The sequence below is a fragment of the Equus przewalskii genome, unplaced genomic scaffold (genome assembly GCF_037783145.1).
Source record: "Equus przewalskii isolate Varuska unplaced genomic scaffold, EquPr2 ChrUn-5, whole genome shotgun sequence".
In the NCBI taxonomy this organism is placed as follows: domain Eukaryota; kingdom Metazoa; phylum Chordata; class Mammalia; order Perissodactyla; family Equidae; genus Equus; species Equus przewalskii.
Window position 1 is genome coordinate 285,503 of NW_027228753.1, and position 24,777 is coordinate 310,279.

At 41.1% G+C, this 24,777-nt stretch overlaps 1 protein-coding gene across 15 annotated transcripts in view; it reads right to left on the minus strand.

Annotated features, from left to right (window-relative positions):
- Positions 1-24,777, minus strand: part of UHMK1 (U2AF homology motif kinase 1) — an 89,071-nt gene that overhangs the window by 30,090 nt on the left and 34,204 nt on the right. For 3 of the 15 annotated variants that reach the window (XM_070608209.1, XM_070608206.1, XM_070608204.1), the window contains exon 1: positions 4,495-4,762. The exons of 6 other annotated variants lie outside the window; for them this stretch is intronic. Coding sequence is in view for 3 of the 9 variants with exons in the window: in XM_070608203.1 (XP_070464304.1) it covers positions 4,137-4,244 (108 nt within the window). In the remaining 6 variants the exon portion in view is untranslated. Of the gene's footprint in view, positions 1-4,136; positions 4,400-4,494; positions 4,763-24,777 lie in introns of those variants that run through there. 6 more of the 15 variants (XM_070608212.1, XM_070608208.1, XM_070608210.1 and 3 more) reach the window with 6 other exon arrangements.

The following is a 24,777-nucleotide window of genomic DNA, read 5'->3' on the forward strand; positions in this document are numbered from 1 at the left end:
TTAAGTAATTCTTACAACCAATGAGAAAATGAGGCTAAAAGAGGATACGTGACTTGCCCAAGACTACATACCTAGTAGGTAGGAAAACAGGAATTTTAACCCAGATAAACCTAACTCTAATGCCTATGATCTTTCAACTATACAACATCTCTCATAAAAGCAGAGGAAATACTAAGAATTCAACCCAATTCAACCCGAGGTCTCACTTAAAAAGAGACGCAGGGGCCGGCTCCGTGGCCGAGTGGTTAAGTTCGCGCGCCCCGCTGCGGTGGCCCAGGGTTCGGATCCCGGGCACGGACATGGCACCGCTCGTCAGGCCACGGTGAAGCGGCGTCCCACATCCCACAATTAGAAGGACCTGCAACTAAGACATACAACTGTGTACGGGGGTGGTTTGGGGAGATAAAGCAGGAAAAAAAAGATTGGCAACAGTTGTTAGGCCAGGTGCCAAAAAAAAGAGACGCAGTTCACTTGGTAGTAACCAGCTTTGGAGTCTGCAGTCAGACCGGCTGGGTTCATATCCCAGCTCCACTGTCTCCTAATTTTGTGACCTTGAGCAAGCTATTTAACCTTTCTGTACCTCAAATTTTCTCATCTATAAAATGAGGAGAAACACAGCACTTACCTCTAAGGTTAAGAGGATTAATGAGTCAGTACAACGAAAAGCATTTGAAATAGTAGCTGGCACACAGAAAGCCCTCTCTAAATGCTTCTAGCTACTATTAGAGAAGTGAAATTGTGCTCCAGACTACTAAGATATAGCCTCCTGAACATGAGGAGAGCTACGACTTGAGGTGGGCAGTAGAGGATGAAAAGACATTTGCCAAGGATACAAGTAAGAGAAAATGCAGTCAGTGGGAACAGTATGAAAACTAATTCAAGTAAATAAATGCATTCGAGGAACAAGGCATAGTGTTGAGATATGGGTGGCAAATGGCTATAACTAAGGCTGAATTTTTATCAATGTTGCTATTTCTGTTGATTGAAAGATGATGGGCCCACAACCACTCTTCTCACATATATGAATAGGTTACTGCTAAAGTTTCCTTTTAATATGCAAGGATGCATTAACAGACAATTTGAGAAGGAAAACTATTTAACTTTCATGTGCCATTAATTCATTCAACAAATATTTAATGAGCAATTACTGTCTGCCAAGTCTCTATTTAGGTGATTGAGACACAGCAATGAACCAAGTGACGACGTGCATGCCCTCACTGCAGTATAAGACAGACAATTACATAAAATGTCAGGCAGTGCTATGAGACAAGTGCTATGAAGGGAAATAAAGAGGGACAAAGGGCTAAAGAGAAGAGGGGTGATGGTAGGGATTTTAGATGAGATGGTCAGGCAGGGCCTCTGAGACATTTGAGAATATATCTCAATGAAGAGAGAGGCAAGCCCAGTTACTATCTTAGGGAGGAGCATTCTAGGCAGAGGAAGGTGCAAGTGCAGTAGTTCCAAGACAGAATTGTGCTTGGCATGTTCAAGGAAGAGCAAGAAGGCTAATGTGACTGGAACAGAGTGACCAAAGCAAAGAGTGGTTGGAAGGAAGGCTGGAGAAGTGAGCAGAGACCAGATCAAGTAAGGCCTTGTGGTCAAGGGAAGGACTCTGGGGTTTGGGAAGCCAGCAGAGAATTTGGAGCAGGGGAGTATCATGGTCTGATTTAGGCTTTAAAAGGCTCACTCCACTATCGTGTGGGGCAAAAAAGACTGTAATGAAGGCAAAACTGGAAGCAAGCAGACCAGTTAGGGAACTACTGCAATGTAGTCTAAATGAGAGATAACAGGGGCTTAGAGAAGTGGTGAAGGTGGATTCTTGAGGTGGACCTACAAGCTCTGGGAATGGATTGAATGTGGAGAGAGAAAGATAGGAATCAAGCAAAGATGACTACAAGTGGTGGTCCCATTTACCGACGTGGGGAGAGCCTAGGACAGAAGTAGATTTAGGGATATATGTGGAGAGTGGGGGGAATCAATACTTCACTTTTGGTTATGTTATATTTGAGATGCCTATTAGATATCCAAATAGAAATGCTTATAAGACAGCAAAATGTAGTAGTCTAGAGCTCAGAGGTGATACTGGAGCTAAATGTAAAACTTTCAAGGTCATCAGCATACATTATATTAAGTTATGGACTCAATGAGGTTCCCCTAGGCAGTGTAGATACACAAAAAAGCAAAGAGGTCAAGAGACTGAGCCTTGGACACTCATTAGGGTATTAAAAGTCACTTCTATTGATTCATACACGTTTCAAGAGATATGATGCCATTACTTTTGAATTAAAAAAAAAATACATCTTGGGGCTGGCCCTGAGGCTGAGTGGTTGAGTTCGTGCGCTCCGCTTTGGTGGTCCAGGGTTTTGCCAGTTCGGATCCTGGGCACGGACCTAGCACCACTCATCAAGCCACGGTGAGGCAGCATCCCACACAGCACAACCAGAAGGACCTACAACTAGAATGTATAACTGTGTACTGGGGGTGCTTTGGGGAGAAGAAAAATAAATAATAATAAAAAAACACTGGCAACAGATGTTAGCTCAGGTGCCAATCTTTAAAAAAGAAAAAAATACATCATATAAAAAAAGACAGTGGAGAGACATAAGTTTGTATTAAACTATTTTCCAAGGAATGGGGTCTTTCCTAAGGTTTCATCTATACTACTGCTTTTGCCCAGATTTAAGGGATCATTCTAGAGTGAGAGGATCAGCAGGGAACCAGGTAACTGAAAAGTAGGAAGTCTTGGTTCTTGGTCCCTCGCTAATATTTGACCCTATGCAAACCATTTCACTCCCAGTGCATACACTTCCTCATGAAGATAATACAACCAGGCTTTCTCACACACCCTCAAATGAGAGTCGAGAGTGGAGAGTGCTCTGCCTACTAAAATACACATGCAAACATATAACACTTTAAGATATAAATCAAATCATTAGATACCTATCCACCTTCAGATGCTTGAGAAAATGGATTCATGCAAATAAGACACTCAGGTTAAACTGTGGTACCTGGGCCTAGACCACCGGTCACATGTCCTCATTTAAATAACATGTAAACGTTTCTAATATAACAACTATACTTTAGTTTTGGACAAGAATTATTTATCTATGACTATTTTTGAGGCAAATAGAACCACTTCCATGCCACAAAAAACAGTACCATTTTCCCCATTAATTCTGATAAGAGGTGTGCACGTGTGTGTAATGGTAAGCAGTAGTAAACAGGAAAGTTAGACTAGGATTTTTATTTTGACAACCAAAGTCTGAAAAAGTTGATCTGCTCTAGACATTACAACAGAACTTGATATATGCCCACAGCCTAATACATCTGCGTCAAAAACAATGACAAGCCGGGTAATAATCCACCATTATCAAATATACCTTTATTATAAGAAACGCAGTATTTTCCCCCTCCTTTTCTGGCCTCTTTCCTGCCCCTATCTCTGCTGCTATACTATGACCCAAAAATTAATAAGTAAACCTCTTAGAGCTTTTGAAAAATACTCTTGGGGTTGAGCCGTAACCACTGAATCCTATAAACGCCTGACAGCACAGCCTATGAAGTCTTTCTTAGTCCCAGCTGAGGGAGCTAACTCACTAACAGAAGGAATAGAAACTGCCTTCAGCCTCCTGCAAACCCTCCGGTCCACCCCTAGTGACTTTCACCTAAAAGTCCTTAAACTAAAAGCACTACATGATGACATATACATATTATCATAATCACTACTACTGGATTTCAAATTCCATAAACCACAGACAGATGAATACAGCACAGCGTCGGGCCAAACCTAATCAAATCTTCAAGAAGCCATATGTTCAGCACACGTGTGCTCTCAGCCCTCCAATCCCATCCTTCTGCTCGGCCAAGCCAGGGGAAACCCAGAAATTTCAACCCTCTCCCACTACCACTATTCGAACGAACAAAAAGTGGCAAGTAGGTTTTGTCCCATTCTCATGTTCCCCACAAGTATCTCCAATCCTTGTTGTCAACGCTCTCAATTCTTTTCCTCATAGGTTCAAGACACCCCAACCCGCTCCCACCGGACAGTTCCAACGACGACTCGCCCCCACTGGAAGCCCCCCAAGCGTGGCATAACTATGCATGAGGCCCAAGCCTGAGAACCTCAAGGCCCCTACCCCCATCCAGGTGCGGGCCCACTCCCAACAGCTTGACAAACCCCATTCCAGAATCCACCCCAAATCTTCCGCTCTCAAAGGCCACCGGCCCATCTGGGGAGTCCTCATCCCACCCCCAGGTCAGACACTCCCAGAGGGTCGCCGACAAGAGAAACGCCCGCGAGGGGCGCGGGGCGGGGCGGGGCGTGCAGGCGGTTTCCTCGCGGGGGCCAGGCTGCTGGCGCTGTGCGCGTACGTGCGCCGCGGTCCACGTCGGCGTGCGTGGCGGGCCGGCCCCCAGGCCGTCCCGGGTCAGGGCCCCGCCGACCCCTCGCGGTGGCGGGGGAAGGAGCCAGCGAGCCGGCTAGGGGCCCCTCACCTCCCTCGACGCGATGGCAGCTCCGCCCGGCTTCGGCTTCTTCGGCGCGGCCACTCATCAGCGTCCCTCGCCCGCTCCGAATATATACCCTCATCCGGGGGGCCGGGGCGGCGGGGCGGGCCGCGAGCTGGGCCGGGGGGAGCGCCGGCCCCGGCCACCCCGCCCCTCTCCAGCCGCGACGAGTGGCTGCCCGCGCGGGGAGGAGCCGACACCGCCCGCCCCGACACGTCAGCGCCGCGAGCTCTGGCGACCAGGCAGGCTCGGCGACGAGGCGGGGGCGGGGCCTGTGAGCGTCACTCATTCTCTGGCCCAATGGGGGCAGCGCCGGCAGTCCTGTCAGCAGACGGCCCCGCCCTACGGCTCGCCAGCGGGCGGGGCGGGGTGTCCATTGCGCCGGTCGGGAGGGGCGGGGCCGGAGTTTGGCTACGGTGCCATGGGCCGGGTGCTTGGAGCCGCGACGTCACCAGGTCGTAGCGCGAGGTGCGGGCCGGCGACTCTTAGTAACCCCTTTGGCCCAGCGGCTCGGGGCTCACCCCGCGTCCAGAAGCAGACCGCGGAGCTGGGCGGGGAGCTGTGTCATCCGGGTGGCGGGTGTCTGATCGCCCACGCGGATGGTTGCGAAAGAGCCGCCGATTTCTGTGCTGAACTCTGAAGGGCGGACGTGGCGCGCCCTCTGACCTTGGCTAGTTACTTCGCCTCGAGCTGGCCGGGTGCCTGGCAGGGCCCCATACTCTGTCTGTTACATGGTGAAGCGCGTGAAGCGATCCAGGCCCGTTTACTTTTGCACAAACAGGCACGAAAGGAGAGAGGAGATGTAAACAGGTGTTCTGTTAGCTACGTGAGGCAGTGAAAAGCGCGCCAGTGAGTGTGAGCCAAGTGTCAGCTTTGTGTGACTGAGGCCTTGAGCTCCGTGGACCTCAGTATCCAGCACGAAAATGGTTGGACTGGATGACCTCCACACCCATTGCAGGCCTGGTGTTTATAATCGCTTGTCGTATACCGTCAGTCCTGTTCTATAACCCTGTGTGCATTTCCATATGCAGATTATATGCTCAGCGCTGTGCCCTTAGAAGCTGTTTCCATTTAAAGTTGCGTTGCGCTTTGCCGTTCTTTGCAAGCAGTCCAGTGTGTTGAAATACCAAAAACACCTAGATTTAACATAGCACCTTTCTTGAGTGGAGGGACCTCTTCATTTCCTTTATCAATTGCAAGATTACCCACCACATCAAGTAACAGAAAACTTTACACTTGGTAAGTAATACTGGTAGATTTACATTCAAGAGGTTGAATACTCGTCTTTCAGGATCCCAAAACTTCATTTACTTGAAAGATTTATAGTGTAGCGATTAAGGGCATGGGATCTTGACGAATAAAAATGGCAAGCAATAGGATATATCGGAGAATATGAGGAAGCCATTTGGTGTTAACCTAATAGTGTAGCGATTAAGGGCATGGGATCTTGACGAATAAAAATGGCAAGCAATAGGATATATCGGAGAATATGAGGAAGCCATTTGGTGTAAACCTAATTCAGCCTGACCTTGTCTTTCCAAAAGGGCCTGACCGTGGCTGTTGAGCATGCATTGTATATCTGCTTTAGAGATTCCCTATGGCAAGAGCGAAGGCCCTTGAAATAAAGGTGCAACTTCCCTCCCCCTCCCAACGTTGGCATCTCCTTAAGGATTAAGCATCTTTCCTTACGCTAGAAACTGATTGCTGCGCTCACCTGTGACACCCCCAGCTCGAGACAATAGACTTGCCTCCTGCTATGCCCTCTGAGATAGCAGACCCACTATCCGCTGTGTCCATCAAGCGTTGTGATGACAGGGCAATCTTGTGACTATTGTGGGAGGGACATTTCAATCATATGTGAAACGTCCTGTATGGAGGTATATAACCACTCTGTATACTTCACTTCTTTGGTGCCCTTTCTTCCTTCGGGAAGAAAGGCCCCGGGCCATGGTCCTCAGATTTCAGCTCAGAATAAACTCACCCAAATTTTCATTTATAGATTGGTTATGGATTATTTTCATCGACAATCTGAAGACAGAATTCCAGCTTCTTTATTGCTTATGATCTTTGGCAAGTTAATCAACTCATGCATAGTTTTCAAATCTCTACAGACAGTTTTAAAAAATGCTCTTAGGGTTGTTGTGAGGATTAAACCAGTCAATACAAGTAAAGAATGTAAAAGGAGTAAATCATAAATTTTAATTATTGTTATTTGATTGCTTACTCTATGTCAGGTGCTCTCTAGGTCCTGGATAACTTGCTCTATTTATCATCATCTGGAAAACTTTTTGTTGTTTGGATCCCTGATACCGTAAGGCACATTTCTCTCAAATCTTTCATGACAACTGAGAAGAACAAAATCACTGCCCTTAGTGATGCCCAGGTCCCTCTTAAAGAGACATAGACGCCTGCCCACAATGATGTAACTGACTATAGATAGCATTGTGACCTTTAATGAAGGGAAGACAGTTTAAGACAGTTGCTTTCTAAACATTTACTAATTGTTACTCTTCTACATTTCTACTCCCTGAGAAAGAAATATATGAGTTTAGAAAAAGTCAAACTAGGAGACCCAGATTCAAAATCACAGTTCAACTCTTGTAAATTGTGTCATTTAACCTCTAAACCCCAGTTTCCTCCTTTATAAAATAAGGATACTATCTACTTCACATGGGTGTAGTAAAAATTAAATGAGGAATCTAAGATAGTGTCTGGAGTATTACAGGCCTTCTCTAAAATCTCAGATGAATGAATGAATAAAGAGCAAAATCATTATTAAAGAGTCCTTTAAAGAAAAAAGGTAGAACTGGGGCCCAGCACAAGTGTTTTCAATGAACTATTATAAAATCAAATTTTTGCTTTTACCCTTTTTGCTAAAATTTTTTTTCTGGTTACTAGACATAAGAAGGCCCTTACTCTCATCTTGCCAGATAAATATCCAGACACTTGTTACATTGGAGAGTTATTTCTGTCCTTTAAAATATTTTATATATAAATGGTCTTTTAAGAGCTAGTGGCAGAGAACATGGCGAGGATGCTCATTCTATCCGTGATTATTTAACATTACACTGAAGATACCAGCTAATGCAGTTAGACAAGAGAAATCATAAGAGGCTTAAGAGTTAGAAACGAGTAAGACCTACATTGATTTTCAAATGTCATGAGAGTATGAACAGACAAAATGATGATAAATGAACAGACAAAAGTTAATAGTTTCATTTATACAAACAATAATTAGTTAAAAGATGATGGTAGAGAAAATCCCATTTACAATAGCAACAAAGAAAATTAAATAATTAGGTATAAATCTAACACAAAAATGTGCAAAACCTATATGAGGAAAACTAAAACACTCCTACACAAAAGCCACCAAAGACACCAGATCGAATGGGAAAATGCCCCATGTTAATTTATAATTACACTCCTTGTTAATTATAAATTTATAATTAGACAAGTTGATAACTCAAGTTCTCAGGGAAAAAGAAACATAAAAGAATAGCTAGGAAAACACTGAAGAGGAAAAGCCCCAATAAGATCACCCACCAGATGTTAAAATATTCTAGGAAACCTCTATAATTAAAACAATGTGGCCCAAGTACCTATGGAAATTTACTGTATAACAAAGGTGGCATCTCAAACCACAGGAGGAAAAAAATCGACTTTTTAATAAATGGGGCAACCTGGTAGCCACTTGGAAAAAGATAAAATTAGATCCATACTTCACACCATTCATGAGAAAAAACTCCGACTACATCAGAGACCTAAGTGTAAAATATGAAATCATGCAAGAGTTACAAGAAAACATCGAATATTATATAGCAGCCAAAAAAAAAAATGAGACTGATATGGAGTGACTTTGAGGATGTATTGTTAAATGAAAAAAAAGCAAAACACAAGCAAGTATACATAAATGAAAGAAGGGGAAATAAGAAAAATGTACATACATCTGCTTATTTCTGGAAGGAAAACAAAAAAGAAGGATAAGCCAGAAACCAGTGAGCTTAGTTACCTACAGGGGGTGAGCAGGAATCAAGTGGAGGAGGAGGGGGTCGCACTTCTCTGAATAAAACTCTGTGTGTAGTTTTGACTTTTAGAACCATGTTAATGCTTTACATATTCAAAAAATGTGATAAAATTAACAAAGAGGGAAGTTGAACTCTGAAATAGAAAACAAACAGAAACAAATCAACCTAACTGTAGGTCTTAAGATAACTTGCCTGGAAAGGTTCCTGGGGGACCAACCCAAGTAACTTGATCACAGTATTTTTTCACAGCTTTATTGAGGTTGACTTAAACTACAGATATTTAAAGTGCACAATTTGATGATTTTTGACATACGAATATTTCTGTAAGCATAATATTTTAACTATATACTCTCAATCTAAAGACAAAAAGAAGTGTAAACAAATAGTAAACTCTGGTTAGTAGTTTGGCTTTTCGCAGTGGTATGGGGTAGCAACTCTGGAGCTAGTTTGTGCATAGTGGAGGTGAGCAAATGATTAAAATATATTGAAGATAATGAGAGGGGCCAACCTGGTGGCGTAGTGGCTAGGTTCATGCCCTCCACTTCAGCAGCCTGGGGTTTATGGGTTCAGACCCTGGGCCTGGACCTACACATGGCTCATCAAGCTGTGGTGGCATCCCACATATAAAAAAAGAGGAAGGTTGGCACAGATGTTAGCTCAGGGCCAATCTTCCTCGCTAAAAAAAAAAAATAATGAGAGAGGTTATTTACTATTGGAGAAGAAAATTAAAAATAGGGAAAAGGAGACTAGAATTACCTCTTTATTGGTGGTTTGGAATTGAAGTTATCAGTAAGAACCCATGGTTATTAATCTAAATACAGAAATAGATACAGATATGTGTATATGTGATAGGAACATATATTTGAGAGGAAATGCTAGCAATCGGTAGATTCGGGTAAAAGGTATATAGAACTTCTTTATACTGCTCTGCAATTTCTCTGTAAGGTCACAATTATATAAAAATTTAAAAGTACAAAAAATTAAAATACAACTAATGGTGGAGTTCTTTGTTGTCAGTCCAAACACAAAAGTAAATCTTTAACCCATGGAGCACACAGCTCTGGAGGAAAGGAGGTATGATAGGCTACAGAGTCCTTTGCCTGTGCCTTGTGGCATGCCCCCTAGCACCTGTCAGGATGCCACATCATCCCGGAAGCTGTAAATGCCACAAGCAGGCTGTTGAATGGTGGCAGCCGGGCCTTGGAGACAGGAATCATGATAGGGAAGTGTTTTTCTCTGATTCTCAACCTCCCAGTGGAAAACACGGAGGTTTAGATGAGGAGTACAGGATTTTGTGCAGAGTGGGGATTGCCTGGAATCCCTTGATGTTTATCTGGGTGTCTCTGGGGTTGAACTCTCCTCTTAAGAACAAGCTGGCACGTTCTCAGAATGCAATTAAGAACAAGTAGATGTTTGTTCAAAATATGTTATTGAGTTATTCTGTGCCAGTGCTTGTGATCGGTACCAGGGACAATCAGGCCTGTGTCCTCAAGGAATTTATAGTGCAAAAATAAAGAGAGGAGATGTTCATTTCTCAAGCTACATGGCCCTAAGTGCCACAGCGAGCGCATAGGATTTCAGAGCTCAGAGGAGGGAGAGAATAAAGAAATGAATCAATTTCCCAACAGAATAGGCTGCTGGGTTTGGGAAAGAGTCAGGAGGTAAGGGGCAGCCTCACTCTACAGGAGGCTACCCCTGGATCCCCAGCCTTGCTAATGGGGCTTCTCTGAGCCCGTTGTTTCTTCTCCCACTGGCAACACCATCACCTTTTCTAGCTCCTGCTGTGTCCTTAATGAAAGAAACCAAGGAATTTGTACTCCAGTACAGAACTTAGGACTGAGAGACCTACTTAGGGGTTGGTATTAAACAAACTGAAATCTGAAGCACGGAAAAGGGAATATTTACCAAAGGGTATGTATTTTTAATAGTATGTATGATCCCAGCTTGGCTTTAAAAAAAATACAAAATACTTTCGTCTATTAGATAGATATATTAGATAGTTGAGGTAGGTGATAGGCAGATAGAAGCTGTAAGATTTGGAGAAATCACTCTAATTCCCTGAACTTCAGTATCCTTGTCTACAAAATTGGGATGATAGTAAAGTATATCTGACAAAGTTGGAAAGAGAATTAAAAAAGAAAGGGCCTAGTACACAGTAGCTATTTAATAAATGTTAGGTGAATGAAGGAAAGGGGCTGGCCCTGTGGCTCAGCGGTTAAGTTTGAGCGCTCCGCTTCGGTGGCCCAGGGTTTCACGGGTTCGGATCCTGGGTGCGGAATGGCACTGCTCATCAGGCCACACTGACGCAGCATCCCACATAGCACAACAAGGACCCACAACTACAAATACACAACTATGTACTGGGGAGATTTGGGGAGAAAAAGAAAAAAAATTGGCAACAGTTGTTAGCTCAGGCGCCAATCTTTAATAAAAAAAAAAAAAATGAAAGAAAGAAGGAAAGAAAGATGGAAAAAATAAAGAAAGGAAAATGGAATAGTCTCCATTAAAAACACAGAATCGTGTTGGGATTCCAAGAGAGATGTTTTAAATGGGCCATTATTACACACAAATTTAAACATGCAGAAGAACTTAAAACACAAGCTCTTTTGTTTTATAGGGACAACGGAATTATGGTGATTTTTATACTCTTTTGGCTTTTTCTTTTGTAAATTTACTAAAGTAAAAATTTTTTATTTATTTATTTATTTATTTTTGGTGAGGAAGATTGGCCCTGAGCTAACATCTGTTGCCAATCTTTCCCTTTTTGCTTGAGGAAGACTGTGCCCTGAGCTAACATCTGTGCCAATTTTCCTCTGCTTTGTGTGTGGGTCACTGCCACAGCATGGTTTGACGAGTGGTGTGTGTCTGCACCTGGGATCCAAACCTGCAAACCCTGGGCTGCCAAAGTGGAGTGCACAAACTCAACCACTACACCATGGGGCTGACCCTGAAAATTATTTGATAATTAGGAGAATATATATATACTTTTTTTCTTGAGGAAGATTAGACCTGAGCTAACATCCACTGCCAATCCTCCTCTTTTTGCTGAGGAAGATTGGCCCTGAGCTAACATCTGTGACCGTCTTCCTGTATTTTGTATGTGGAATGCTTACCACAGCATGGCTTGATGAGCAGTGCATAGGTCTGCACCTGGAATCCAAACTGGCAAACTCTGGGCCACCAAAGTGGAGCATGCAAACTTAACCACTATGCCACTGGGCCAGCCCCAGGAGAATATGTATTTCTTAATTTCGGAGAAGCAGGTATGCTATTTAACTAAAAGAGCCTGCTTGCTTGCTTGTTTTTCCCCTGCAGCTGTGTTGGATATGTGCCAGTCTGTCCACACTTTCTTGTGCAGTACAACCAGTGATGATCCACAAAGATTTATCAAGCAATGGGCTGGCATTAGTGAGGTTACACCGGAGGAGTTCTCCTTCCCTTGTCCTGAAGGCGAGGGCCTCAGGTAGGCCACTGAACTTCCAAAAGGACCCAGGTTCTTTCCCGGTAGTACATGCAATCACCAGAAGAGTCTGGCTTAGCTCAAGGTTCGGTCAGAGGCCAGGCTTGAGCATTCATGAGATCACTGTTTCCAAGAAACAAACAAATGGGTGGTGGAGGGATTAGGGCTCTGACTTTCCTGTTGACAGTTTCCTAGGACATGAGTACTTCATTCCCCCTGGGAGAGCATCCTGACTTAACAGCTCACCACTCCTCCCACACTCTAAATTTTCTGTAGCACAGGGTGTATTTTGAAATGTTGTGAAATAATGAATATACCCTGTTAAATGACTTCTTTTTTTTTTACTCAAAGTATACCCCCTCAAAACTGACTGTAATCTAGGAAGTACATAAATAACAGAATGGAATGAACCAGGGAGAAAGTAGATAAGAGAGTGTTGGTGTACAATAATTAAAGAGATACACAGCCTCAGGACTGCCAACTGAGTCAGTTTTTATGGTGTGGGGGAGTGCACTTTAAATTCCATTCCAGTGCCGTTGGCTAGAGGTTATCTGGTCCACCTCCGTTAATTCATAGATAAGGGAACATCTCCTAAAAAATGAAGCGGTTTACCTAAGGACAGAAGACACAATTAAGAAGTAGAAGCAAGAGTAGAAGCCTATTGCTATATAAGAGGGTTTTTCTGGAATTTACAAGTGTAAAAGTAATCCAATCACTAAAAACTTCAACCACCATAATAAACGTTTCCAATATATTTTCTTGTCTCAAAGCTAAACAGCTCACCATTATGAGACCATTATGAGCCGTGGGTCAAATATTTAATATCTACCCTTGGGAGCCCTCTTGGCTGGATCTTTCTAATGCACAGCAGCGCTGTCTCCAGGGCAAATTCTTCAGAAACTTGGCCTAGAGTGATATCTGACATACACTGAAACCAGAACTGCAACATATTTTGTTCCAAACCTGCCTCCCCACCTGTCTGGTCATTATTCAGCCACCCACCTCTGCTTGGCTGGATGACCATCCATGAAAAGTTTTCTGAGATGTGAACGATTGCTTCTGATATGGTTTCTCAGCCCTACCGTAAGTACAATATGTTTGGATTTATTGCACATTTTATCTCGTACACTTTCAACTCACACACAAGGTATATCACAAGTTATTATTTGGGTGACATCTCCTAGTTACTTATTCCTTCTTTATGAATCTACAACAGATGAAATTTGCTTTATATTTTATATAACATAAAGGTAATATCTTTATTTTTTTTTGGTGAGGATGATTGGCCCTGAGCTAATATCTGTTGCCAATCTTCCTCTTTTGACTTGAGGAAGATTGTCGCTGAGCTAAGATCTGTGCCAATCTTCCTCTATTTTGTAAGTCAGATGCTGCCACAGCGTGGCTTGATGAGCATTGCTAGGTCCATGCCCAGGATATGAACCTGTGAACCCTGGGCTGCTGAGGTAGAGTGCAAGCTTAACCACTATGCCACTGGGCTGGCCCCAAGATAATATCTTTAAATAAGGAAAAGATCAAAATGGGATGTCACCTCCAAGAAATCTCAAGCACAACAAAAAGTTCCTAAAATATTTTTGTCCCAGACTCCACATCTCCGCTTGGTCTGTGTTACCTAATAGAAGAAAGATCCCAAATCACAATAAACGTCTCTGACGGTGCCAACCGGTTTGGCATCAAAATTGAACTACAAAAATTCTATCTCAAAACTCACTTGAGTTCTCAGAGATGCTAGGTAATTATTTCCTGTGTCCCTCAACAGCATTCATTTGTTCATTTACTTTGTTTTTTTTTTTTTTTTTTTAAAGATTTTATTTTTTCCTTTTTCTCCCCAAAGCCCCCTGGTACATAGTTGTGTATTCTTCGTTGTGGGTTCCTCTAGTTGTGGCATGTGGGACGTTGCCTCAGCGTGGTCTGACGAGCAGTGCCATGTCCGCGCCCAGGATTCGAACCGACGAAACACTGGGCCGCCTGCAGCGGAGCGCGCGAACTTAACCACTCGGCCACGGGGCCAGCCCCTCATTTACTTTGTTTTTGACTGCTTAGCATAATGGGTGAGAATATGGACTGGAAGGCTAGAAAGCATGAATTTGAGTCCTGGCTATGAAGTCACTTAGCTGAATGACCTTGGATGAGTTAATTGTTGTCTCTGTCCCTCATCTTTCCACTTGTAAGATGGGGATAATAATAGGACCTACCTACTAGGGTTGCTGTTGGGATTAATATTTTTAAAGTGTTTAGAGCCGTTTCTGACTCAGAGTAAGAGCTGTGTAAACTTTTACTTAAAAAATAATATTTACCAAGTTTGGCTCATTGGGTATCAGGTATTAGGAATAGAATCGCATGGCAGACAGACTCTAAGGTGACTCCCATGATCCCTGCTCCCTGGATCGTACAATCCCATCCCCTTGAGTGTAGGCAGGACCTGTGACTTGCTTCTAATAGAATATGGAAAAGCTGATGGGATACTTTCCCTGAATACATTTTGCTGTATGATAGAGGTGATGGCACGTCACTCCCATGATTAGGTTACATTAGGTAAGACTTCTTGCTAGCAGACTCACTTTCACTCTTCTGCTGGCCCCGAAGAAACAAATTGCCATGTTGTGAACTGCCTATGGACAGGGCCATGTGGCAGGGAATGTCATGCATCTTCTAGGAGTTCAGTGGCCTCCAGCCAGCAAAAATATGAACACACAAACGAAAAGCCCTGAAGTCAGCAGTCCTACAGTCACAAGGAAATAAATTCTGCCAACCCCTGAGTGAGCTTGGAAGTGGATTCTACTCCACTCGAGCCTCCAGATGAGAATGCAGCCCAGCTGACATCTTTATTGCAGTCCACTGAGACCTTGAAGCAGAAAACCCACTAAGCCCTGGCCAACATCTTGATAGCAGCCTTTTGAGACACCCTGAACCAGAAGCCCAGGTAGCTGAACAGGTTGGAGAAAAATATACAACCATTCTGACTGGTCTCACTTTAAATTCATAACTACTACACATATACTGTATACTACATTTCTCTAGTACACTCATTTTGCCATTCTTCTAGATAACTATTTCACATCTTTTCTTCCTCAGACCTTTATAATAACTTTCTCCCTCATGCTCACTCTCAGCAGATAATCTTTTTTTAAATTTTTTTAAAGATTGGCACCTGAGATAACAACTGTTGCCAATCTTTTTCTTTTTCTCCCCAAATCCCCCCAGTACATAGTTGCACATTTTAGTTGTGGGTCATTCTAGTTGTGGCATGTGGGATGCTGCCTCAGCATGGCCTGATGAGCAGTGCCATGTCGGCACCCAGGATCTGAACCGGCGAAACCCTGGGCTGCCAAAGTAGAACATGCGAACTTAACCACTCAGCCACAGGGCCGGCCCCTCGGGAGATAATCTTGCTTCTCCTTTCATTGAGACAATAAAAACAATCAGAAAAGAACTTTCACAAGCTGCCACCACCACATCCACCCATCTACTATATCTGTACCCATATTTTTATCTTCACGTGCTTGGCATAAGCACTTGGTGCCTGGTCCAATCCTTCTACTTATGAGGTAGATTCCATTCCCTTATGCCTACTCAAGGATATCTTTCCAGTACTTGGATTCGTAATAGGTATCTCAAAATTAACATGTCTTTAACTGAACTCCTGATCTATTCCTATTATTTCTCCTCGCACCTAACCCTGGTCCCCGCCCCCCACCGCCGCCCACCCCACAAAAGAAAACCCTACTTCTCTCAGTCTTCCCTATCTCTGGTAACTCCACGCTCCTGATTTCTCACGCCAAAAACCCTTAGAGTCATCCTTGGCACCTTCCCTCATCCCAGATCCAGTCTACAGTAAATCCCATGGGCTCTATCTTCAAAATATATCCAGAATCCTACTGGTTCTCACCCTCAGTTTCTCCCATCCTAGTCTAATCCATCATTATCTCTTACCTGGATTATATCAGTAGCCTCCCAACACATCTCCTTGCTTCTACCCTTGCCTCACTTCAGGCCATTCTCAATATAGAAGCCAGAATGATCTCTGGAATTATATCATTCCTCTGCATAAAAACCTCTAAGGGCTTCTTATCTCACTTGGAGTAAAATGCAAAATCATCAAATGACCCACACGGTCCTACAAGATCTCCCCGACATTCCTCCTCTTTCCAACTTCTTCCCTTTATGTTCTCCATATCCTGCCCTGGTTCACCAGACTCCAGCCACATGGGAGCTGAGAATTTGTCCTGAGAGTAGTGGGAAGCCCCTGATGAGTTTTATAAGCAATCTTTCTGTCTTCCCTGCCTGTAATGTAGGACAAAAGATAGACAGCTAATATCACAGACCTGCACTATTATAAAATTGTTGTGATGGGCCTTGCTTCCCCCAGCAAGGGCACAAAGGATCTCTTTGCTAGTTGATGTTGCTTGAGATTCCTTTCTTATTTTCCTTTCTGTGACAAAAGAAAGATTAAAAGCAGAAAATTCAAAGACTAGAAACTTTCAGTGTTTTTAAAATTTTTTTCTTATACAAATACTATAACATTAAAATTTGGAATGTATAAAAGAGAGAAGAAAGGAAATAAGGGAGGGAGGGGAGAAAGGAGAGGTGGGAAGAGAGAGAGAAAGGAAGGAAGGAAGGAAGGAAAAGAAGAAAGAAAGAGAGAGAAAAGGAAAAGAAAATCACCCTAAGAGCCTGCCACATGAAACAGTGTTGATTAAAAATTATGTTTTCTAAGTACTTTTTAAACCACCACCACTGCTCCCCTCCCCAGGGAAGTGGGAGGAACATTGCCTCCTTCTCTGAAATCCTGACTTCATGTAGCACACCACTCCCTGCTCTAGCTGAGTTCACTTCTCACCCACAAGTTTTAGAAAAGACATCCCGGGGTTTGCTTATGAACCCATGACCTTTCTGGCATTTCCCTTAAGTAACTTGAGTAGGTTTGTCTTGGCCATAAGGCTGTTTTTAAAAGAGATTCTGGATTCTTCTCTTGATAGGAAAAGAGTAAATTTAGTTGCACTGTATTTTCAGCAGTTATAATAAATGAGTGATAAAATATAAACAGGCCACGCAAGAATATAGTAAATCCTTTTGATTGAAATAAACAGAAACCCTCTTCCACTAACCAGAACCCCTCATTAAATTACATCATGATAGGGGCCGGCCCTAAGGCATAGTGGTTAGGTTCCATGTGCTCCTCTTTGGCGGCCTGAGTTCACAGGTTCAGATCTACACCACTTGTTGGCCATGCTATGGTGGCAACACACTTGTAAAGTGGAGGAAGATTAGCAACAGACATTAGCTCAGAGCTAATCTTCCTGAGCCAAAAAAAAAAAAAAGTTGCATAGTGATAGATTTCTACTGGTATCTGCTTGTGTTTTTAAAGATTGATGTGTCCTTTTATTTATCTATTTGTCATTGAATTATACTAATCTATTAGTATTAGGTTTTATTAGGTTCTATGATAACTATAAAAAACTTTTAAAAAAGTGATATTTTGTTTGGAGGTCATTCTTTTTGTTAAAATAACTGTTTAAAGATTATTTATTTTTAGTCATAAAAGACATAGCTTTAGGCCACAATTTAGTACACAAAAATAGTAATTTGATAACAAGTAATTTAGAAATATGAAAATACAAATGGAACTTTCCAAATGGCTGTTGGTGACTAATTGATATAGCATCCTATTGTAGCTGATTTAGATTATTTTTAGGATGAGGAAAGCATACATTAAATTAACAAACAATGTAAAATATTTCCAATTATGTACTTGAAAGTTTTATGACCACAAAAATTAAGCACATTTTCTAATAATTATTTTGGTCATTTTTTTCATCACCCATCCTCTTCACAATTAAGCCAATAAAAGTATCTATGAACTGTGTCCTAAACATGATTTATTGTTACCTGGCAGATTTCCAGAATTTCGTTATTAAATATATTGACTTATCACTTGATATGCATAGAAAAATACGTTTTGGATAAATTTAGTTCAAAATTTCCTTAAATAATGTATACAACCCCTTAAGTTATTTATAACTATAGATAAACTTCCATTATTTCTTAGGTGCATACTGTGAAATAGTATTTCTAATATATAGCTCTTTTAAAATGTGAAAGTGCCCCATAAGTGAGTCCATGCTGTCATAACTTCTCTCAGAAATTCACAGTCTCAACAAAAGAAAGAAATATCACATCAAATTAATTATGGTTTAGAAAGCATAGGCATTTCTAAATCATTGAGCTCTTCTCAAAATCAACTAAAATGTGCTGAATGATTTTTATTAAATTTTACAAGCATTTTTTTCTTATAGTCTCATTTTATCTTCCTAATAATTTATTAGGTTAATTTCAATATCATCTTCATCATATAGATCAATAAACTGAGGCTTAGAAACTTTAAATGACTTCTGCAAGGTCTCATACCACTGCCAGATATTGAATTTGAGCACATATTTGTCTGACTAAAAATTTCATTCTCTTAATCACTGTCTTACTGAATCCATATGTCCCACTATTTAATTTCTGAAAGAGTAAATACTCTCCTCATCACCCATTTAGAGAAATATTGCATGGTAAAATGTCTCAAAAAGACAATGGTGACAAATCAACTATCCGTATTACCTAATGAAGAAGCCTATAAGCAAAGTTAGTAATGTAATATAATTTGTATTTTATTTTGCAAAAACATTCTTTGTTTCATTAGAGCTCACATCATGTTTAGTTTTGTGAACTTCTTTGCTCATATACTTGAGAGATTGGGTCTCAGATGTTGGCATTAAGGACAGGGATAAACAAATGCATTTCTGACTTCTGCAGGATTTCTAAAAGGGTTCAAAACAAAAATAGCTAATTTATGAGATAAACATGTTTATTTATCAATACTTAAGATATAGTTTATAGACCATAGCAACTGTTAGAACTTATCTGTATCATTTAGCTCAAATCACTCACAGTAAACATGCATTTTTGGAGGACAGAATCTTAACCTGAAGGGAACTTTACAAGTTGTCAAGTCCTACCTCCCACCCATTGCATGAATCATTTCTTCAACATCTCTCACAGACAGGGAGCTAATGAAATCATGAATTAGCTACTGCCAGTCAATTATGAATGTTATAAAATTTCTATATGGATAGATGTATTAACTTTATATGGCTGCTGTAACAAATTACCACAAACTTAATGGCTTCAAACAACACAAATTTATTATAATACAGTTTCTGTAGGTCAGAAGTCCAGGTGGGCTCAGCTGAGTCCCTTACTTAGGGTTCAAAATGGCTGAAATCAAGGTGTCGGCAGGGCTGCACTCCTCACTGAAAGCCGGAGGGAGGAATCTGCTTCCAAACTCATTCAGATTGTTGCCCATATTCAGGACCTTGTGTTTACAAGACAGAGGGTCCTGTTTCCTTGCTGCTCTCAGCCCAGGGCAGTCTCTGCTCCTAGTGGTTGCTGGCATGTTTTCTCGTGCTTTCTATGTGGCTCCTTTCAACAATGGCGGGGAAAGTTCCTCACACACTGTGAATCTCCCTGGTTTTACCTTCTGCCGCATCTTTCTGACTCCAGCTGGAGAAAGTTCTCTGCTTTTAAGGGCTCATGTGGATTAGACTGCCCCCACCCAGGATGATCCCAGAGAATTTAAGTAGCCTGTATTAGCAGTCTGTCGTTTTTGTTTTTTAAGACTTTATTTTTTAGAACAGTTTTAGGTTCGCAGCAAAATTGAGAGGAAGGTAGAGATGTCTATATATCCTCCACCCCCACGCATGCATAGCCTGCCCCATTATCAACATCTCCCACTAGAGTGGTACATTTTGTTACAACTGATGGACCTACGTCATTATTGTCATTATCACCCTGAGTCCATGGTTTACCTCAGTGTTCACTCTGGATGTTGCATATTTCATGGGTTTGGACAAATATATAATGACATGTATCCGCCATTATAGTATCATACAGAGTAGTTCCACGGCTCTAAAAGTTCTCTGTGCTCCACCTATTCATCCTTCCCCTCCCCCAACCTTGGTAACCACTCATCTTTTTACTGTCTCCATAGTTTTACCTTTTCCAGAATGTCATATAGTTGGAGTCATACAGTGTGTAGCCTTTTCAGGGTGGATTCTTTCACTTAGTAACATGCATTTAAGTTTCCTCCATGTCTTTTCATGGTTCAATAGCTCATCTCCTTTAATGCTGAATATTGTTCCATTGTCTGGATTTACCACAGTTTATTTATCTCTTCACTTACTGAAGGGCATCTTGGTTGCTTCCATGTTTTGGCAGTTATGAATAAAGCTGCTATAAACATCTGTGTGCAGGTTTCTGTGTGGATATGTTTTCAGCTCCTTTGCACCAAGGAGTGCAATTGCTGGATTGTATGGTAAGAGTATGTTTAGTTTTGTAAGAAACCACCAAACTGTTTTCCAAAGTGGCTGCATCATTTTGCATTCCCACCAGCAATGAATGAGAGTTCCTGTTGCTCCACATCCTCACCAGCATTTGGTGTTGTCAGTGGTCCAGATTTTGGCAATTCTAATTAGTATATAGTGACATCTCAGTTTTTAAATTTGCATTTCCCTGATGACATATGACGTGGAGCATCTTTTCATATGCTTATTTGCTATTTGTATATCTTCTTTGGTGAGGTGGTTGTTAAGGTCTTTGGCCCATTTTTTAACAGAATTTATATATTATTTTCCATCCTTTTATTTTCAGTGTATTTGTGTCTTTGATTCTGAAATGTATCTCTTATAGACAGCTTATAGTTGTATCTTGACCTTTATCTAGTCTGATAATCTCTGCCATTTTATTAGTGTTCAGTCCATTTACATTTAATGTAATATTAATATGGTTGGATTTAACCCTGCCATTTTGCTATTTGTTTTCTTTATGTCTTTTGTCTTTTTTGGTCTTCTGTTCCTCCTTTTTTGCTTTTCCTATATTAAAATATTTTTAGTGTAGCATTTTAATTCCTCTGTTGCTTTTTAACTATAATTTTTTGGTGCTATTTTCTTGTGGTTCCTTTAAGAAACACAATATGCCTTGTAAGTTATGGCAATCTACTTCTGATTGATAATGAACATTCTGGTAAAGTATAGCAGCTTTGGTCCAATATAGCTTTATTTTCTCATATATTAGATATTTATATGTTTTAAACCCAACAGTAAAGTGTTAAAATTATTCCTTTGTACAATCTTAGGTATTTTAAAGCAATAAAGAGAAGAAAAAATAAAAATATATTTATTATAATATATCACACACATATTTAGCATTTCTGATGGTCTTCATTTCTTCCTGTGGATTCAAACTGCCATCTGGTGTCACCTCCTTTCAGCCTGAAGTACTTCCTTTAGCATTTCTTAAAGGCAGGTCTGCTAGAGAATTTGCTGAGACTTTTTTTTATCTGGGAATATTTTTAATTTGCCTTCATCTTTTGAATCATGATTTTCCAGAACATGAAGTTCACCCATTTATTTCTGATCAAATTTGCTATTTTTCCTGACACCACCAACGGATGCGGGTTTCTTGCTTTCCATCCAAATCAAACCAGCCCCCACCAGTGGTGAAGCTGCTGGTTTTCACAGTCAGCTCCACCTTGGTAGTACTACCAAGCTAGTGGTTTGGGGGATGTTGAAGCATCCCCAGGCAAGACCACCACAGACTCCCACTGCTTGTACAGAAGTCCAGCAGTTTCTCATGAATAAATGCTTCTTAATTTATCATTTGTGTCTGATCTTTTCCCAGAGCCCTGAAATGATTGGTTTTGAAAATTTTTTCTAGTTTTAGGTTGTTTTGCAGGGAGAGGATTTGCTGCTAGAAGTGCTGCTCTCTTACTTATATAGATTAGGTATTCTCAAAGGATTTAACTCTTAGAACAGACATTGATTTAAGAACCTTTTGTAATTTTGGCTGCTTGGGGCAATAGAGGTGATTTTCCTACCTTATGACAGAAGCTTATTAATCTAGAGTGTTTTATTTTAACTTTATTTTTTCATGCTGGAAGTATAGCCAGTTCCTTTTTATCAGAGATAATAGGAGACTTAGATTTACTGAGCATATACCAGGTTACTGGCATGATAAACTCTCACATGCACTATTTCTCTTTAAAATAATGATTTTAGGCTTTTTATAAGTTTTTATGCACTATATACTTGTTTTTCAAAAACTGAAAAATACAGAGAAGATTTCTTTCTCCACAAATATTTTATAATACCACCTGGAGAGAGACATACTTAACATCACAGTCTATTTTCTCCTCCCCCTCCCTCCCAATTTCAGTGTGTGTGTGTGTGTGTGTGTGTGTGTGTGTGTGTGTGTGTGTGTGTGTGTGTCTGTTCTGATTTTAGCTGCAGAAGGTGGGAAATAAATCTCCTACTGCTCTCCTCTCAAGATCATAGCCCTCTTCCAAGGTTCTAAGATTTGTAAAAAAAATCTTTGTTCTCATACCAACCGCTGAGAGTAGAAGAGAAATCCATAGCCTTTGCGCTTGAGCACTGCCTAAGACTGACATTTTCGTTATACAAAGATAAAGCTAAGATTCTGTTCTTTAAGGAGGAACCAGATGTTTAGCTCCAAAAACTTATATTGCTCTTTATATGTAAAATTTGTCCTCCTTGTGGGTGCATATTTTATCCTGCAAAAATTTTTCTAGACATAAATATGGATTGAGACTGCCTTGCTCTTAAAAATTATTGTTGACAGTAGGATAGCCTGCCATCAGCAGTAGATAAGAAAAGAATTTTAATTAAAGCTTGTGCTTCCGATTTTTTCTAGGAAACAAAAAGTAGTTTATAGCCAGGCCCAGGAAAAAGCAAATGCTTCAATAACCAGGGTATGTTGTTTGAAAGAAGCAGTGAAATTAATACAATCTTTAATATTTTGTTTTGTTTTTTACCTTTTAGATATAATGTTCCTAAGGAGAGAAAAAAATAAAATGCTGTTCTTGCTTAGTTTGAGGTATGCTCATTTTTTAGGTGAAGTCAGTAGGAAGTCATTGGCTGCTCTCACTGATGGGAAACTGAATTAGAACTGGAGCATCCCCAACACCCACACTACAGAAAGAAGAGCTGGTCCTCTTGTCCCAGGAGCTGACCCAGACTGAGTGAAAGAGAGTCATTATGACCATCTAGCCAAAGCCAGAGGCATTCCCCGTAAATGCTGTGGAAAAGACTGAGAATAAAAAGTTCCTTCTCCAGTAGGTGGGACTGGAATTTCCCAAAAGAATAGTAGCTGTGAGGCCACTCAATTGAGGGACTTTGAAGGTGGATGATGGAAGAAAACAGAGGAGAACTGAGAGAAGAGGGGAGGGTGTAGACAAAGAGATTGATTGATTAGTCATTGTGGACTCTGAAAACCCTTTTGGTAGCCGTGGTGAGGATCTGCTCTTGACTCAGTCCTAGGGGAAGTGACGAGTCTAAGATGCATGTAGGTGTTGCACCAGAGTTCAAAACGACCTCAAATGGATCCAATGTGCACCCTAACTGTATTGTGGTTTTGTAGCCTCCTGAGATCAACATATTTTCATATCCAAGTAAAATCATCCCAATGTCATGTCTTTGGGTTGCCCACAAGCAGAAAATCAGGCAACCACTTGACATTCTCTGCACTCAAGGAATACAATCTTGGCTACATAGAGCAGTCTGGCTTCTTATTTCCACACGTTAGTCTATGAATACTATCTTTACACAGCCTAAAGACCCATTAAGTTGCTTCCCCAAAGAAAAGATGAATTTTATCTGGAGATATAAAATTCAGCTTGTAAAATTGCAATATTTTTGCAATTGGAGATGGCCACCCAAAAACTCTTTTAAAATGATTGGTGTTTCCCTGGTTTCTAATTCAGAGCTTATATCTAGGATTTTAATTATCCCATCCAGAATTTTTTTTAATGTTGTCCTCGTTTTATTATGAACAATAGCTTCGCATAGGAAAAATACGATTTTCATATATATAAAATACAAATTCCCCAGACTAGAAAGAGAAGGCTGGCTCAGGCTGGACTGGTAACTTGGCTGCTAACTCAGTGTGGTCAGGCAAACCCGCCCTCTTCTATAGATGGGCTTTGCGCATTTGCCAGGTGGTTCTAACAGAGATCACAGTTATTGCACTTACTGTTGATTCAGAACTTTGTTTTTCCATAAACTGTGGTTCCAAGTTGCTAAGGAAGTTCGGAAGGACTGAATGTGGAATGGTGCAAGAATAATGAAAGGCCTATGAATTCAGGCAACTGGAAGGTTGAGACATGTCATAGTCAGATTCCACTCATATCCTCTGAGGTCAGTCATTACTAGCCTCTGTGTTTTTTGTTTTCCCTTGAAAAACACCAGAAGTTTAATGTCCCAGATCGTATTCCCAGAACTCAAAGAAACATCATGAGCCATGAATTGTGAATTTTATTCAAGCGATGTAGTCTATCTATGTAGAGCATATGCATGTGGGGCACTTGTATGAAATTATTCAGCTTTGTTGAAGCCAATTGTGAAGAGCATAATTAAAGGCTTAAGGCTTGAAATTCTGGCTACACTGGGGATAGACTGTTCGAATTAGGCCACAAAACTTTACGCTTGACATATTAAACAAACGGCTTAAGAAACAATTAGCCCACATAGGCCTACACCTACATTAACAGTAGAATATTCTTTGTGAATTAATCATCAGCCAACTTACTGAGTTTTTCATTCTGAAGTAATAATCCTGTTTCACCTAGTCAGACAGCTATGAGCTATAAGCAAAACGAAAGGCTCATTATCTTTGGAAGGAAAAGATATTATTAAAATCCCAAACAAAAAT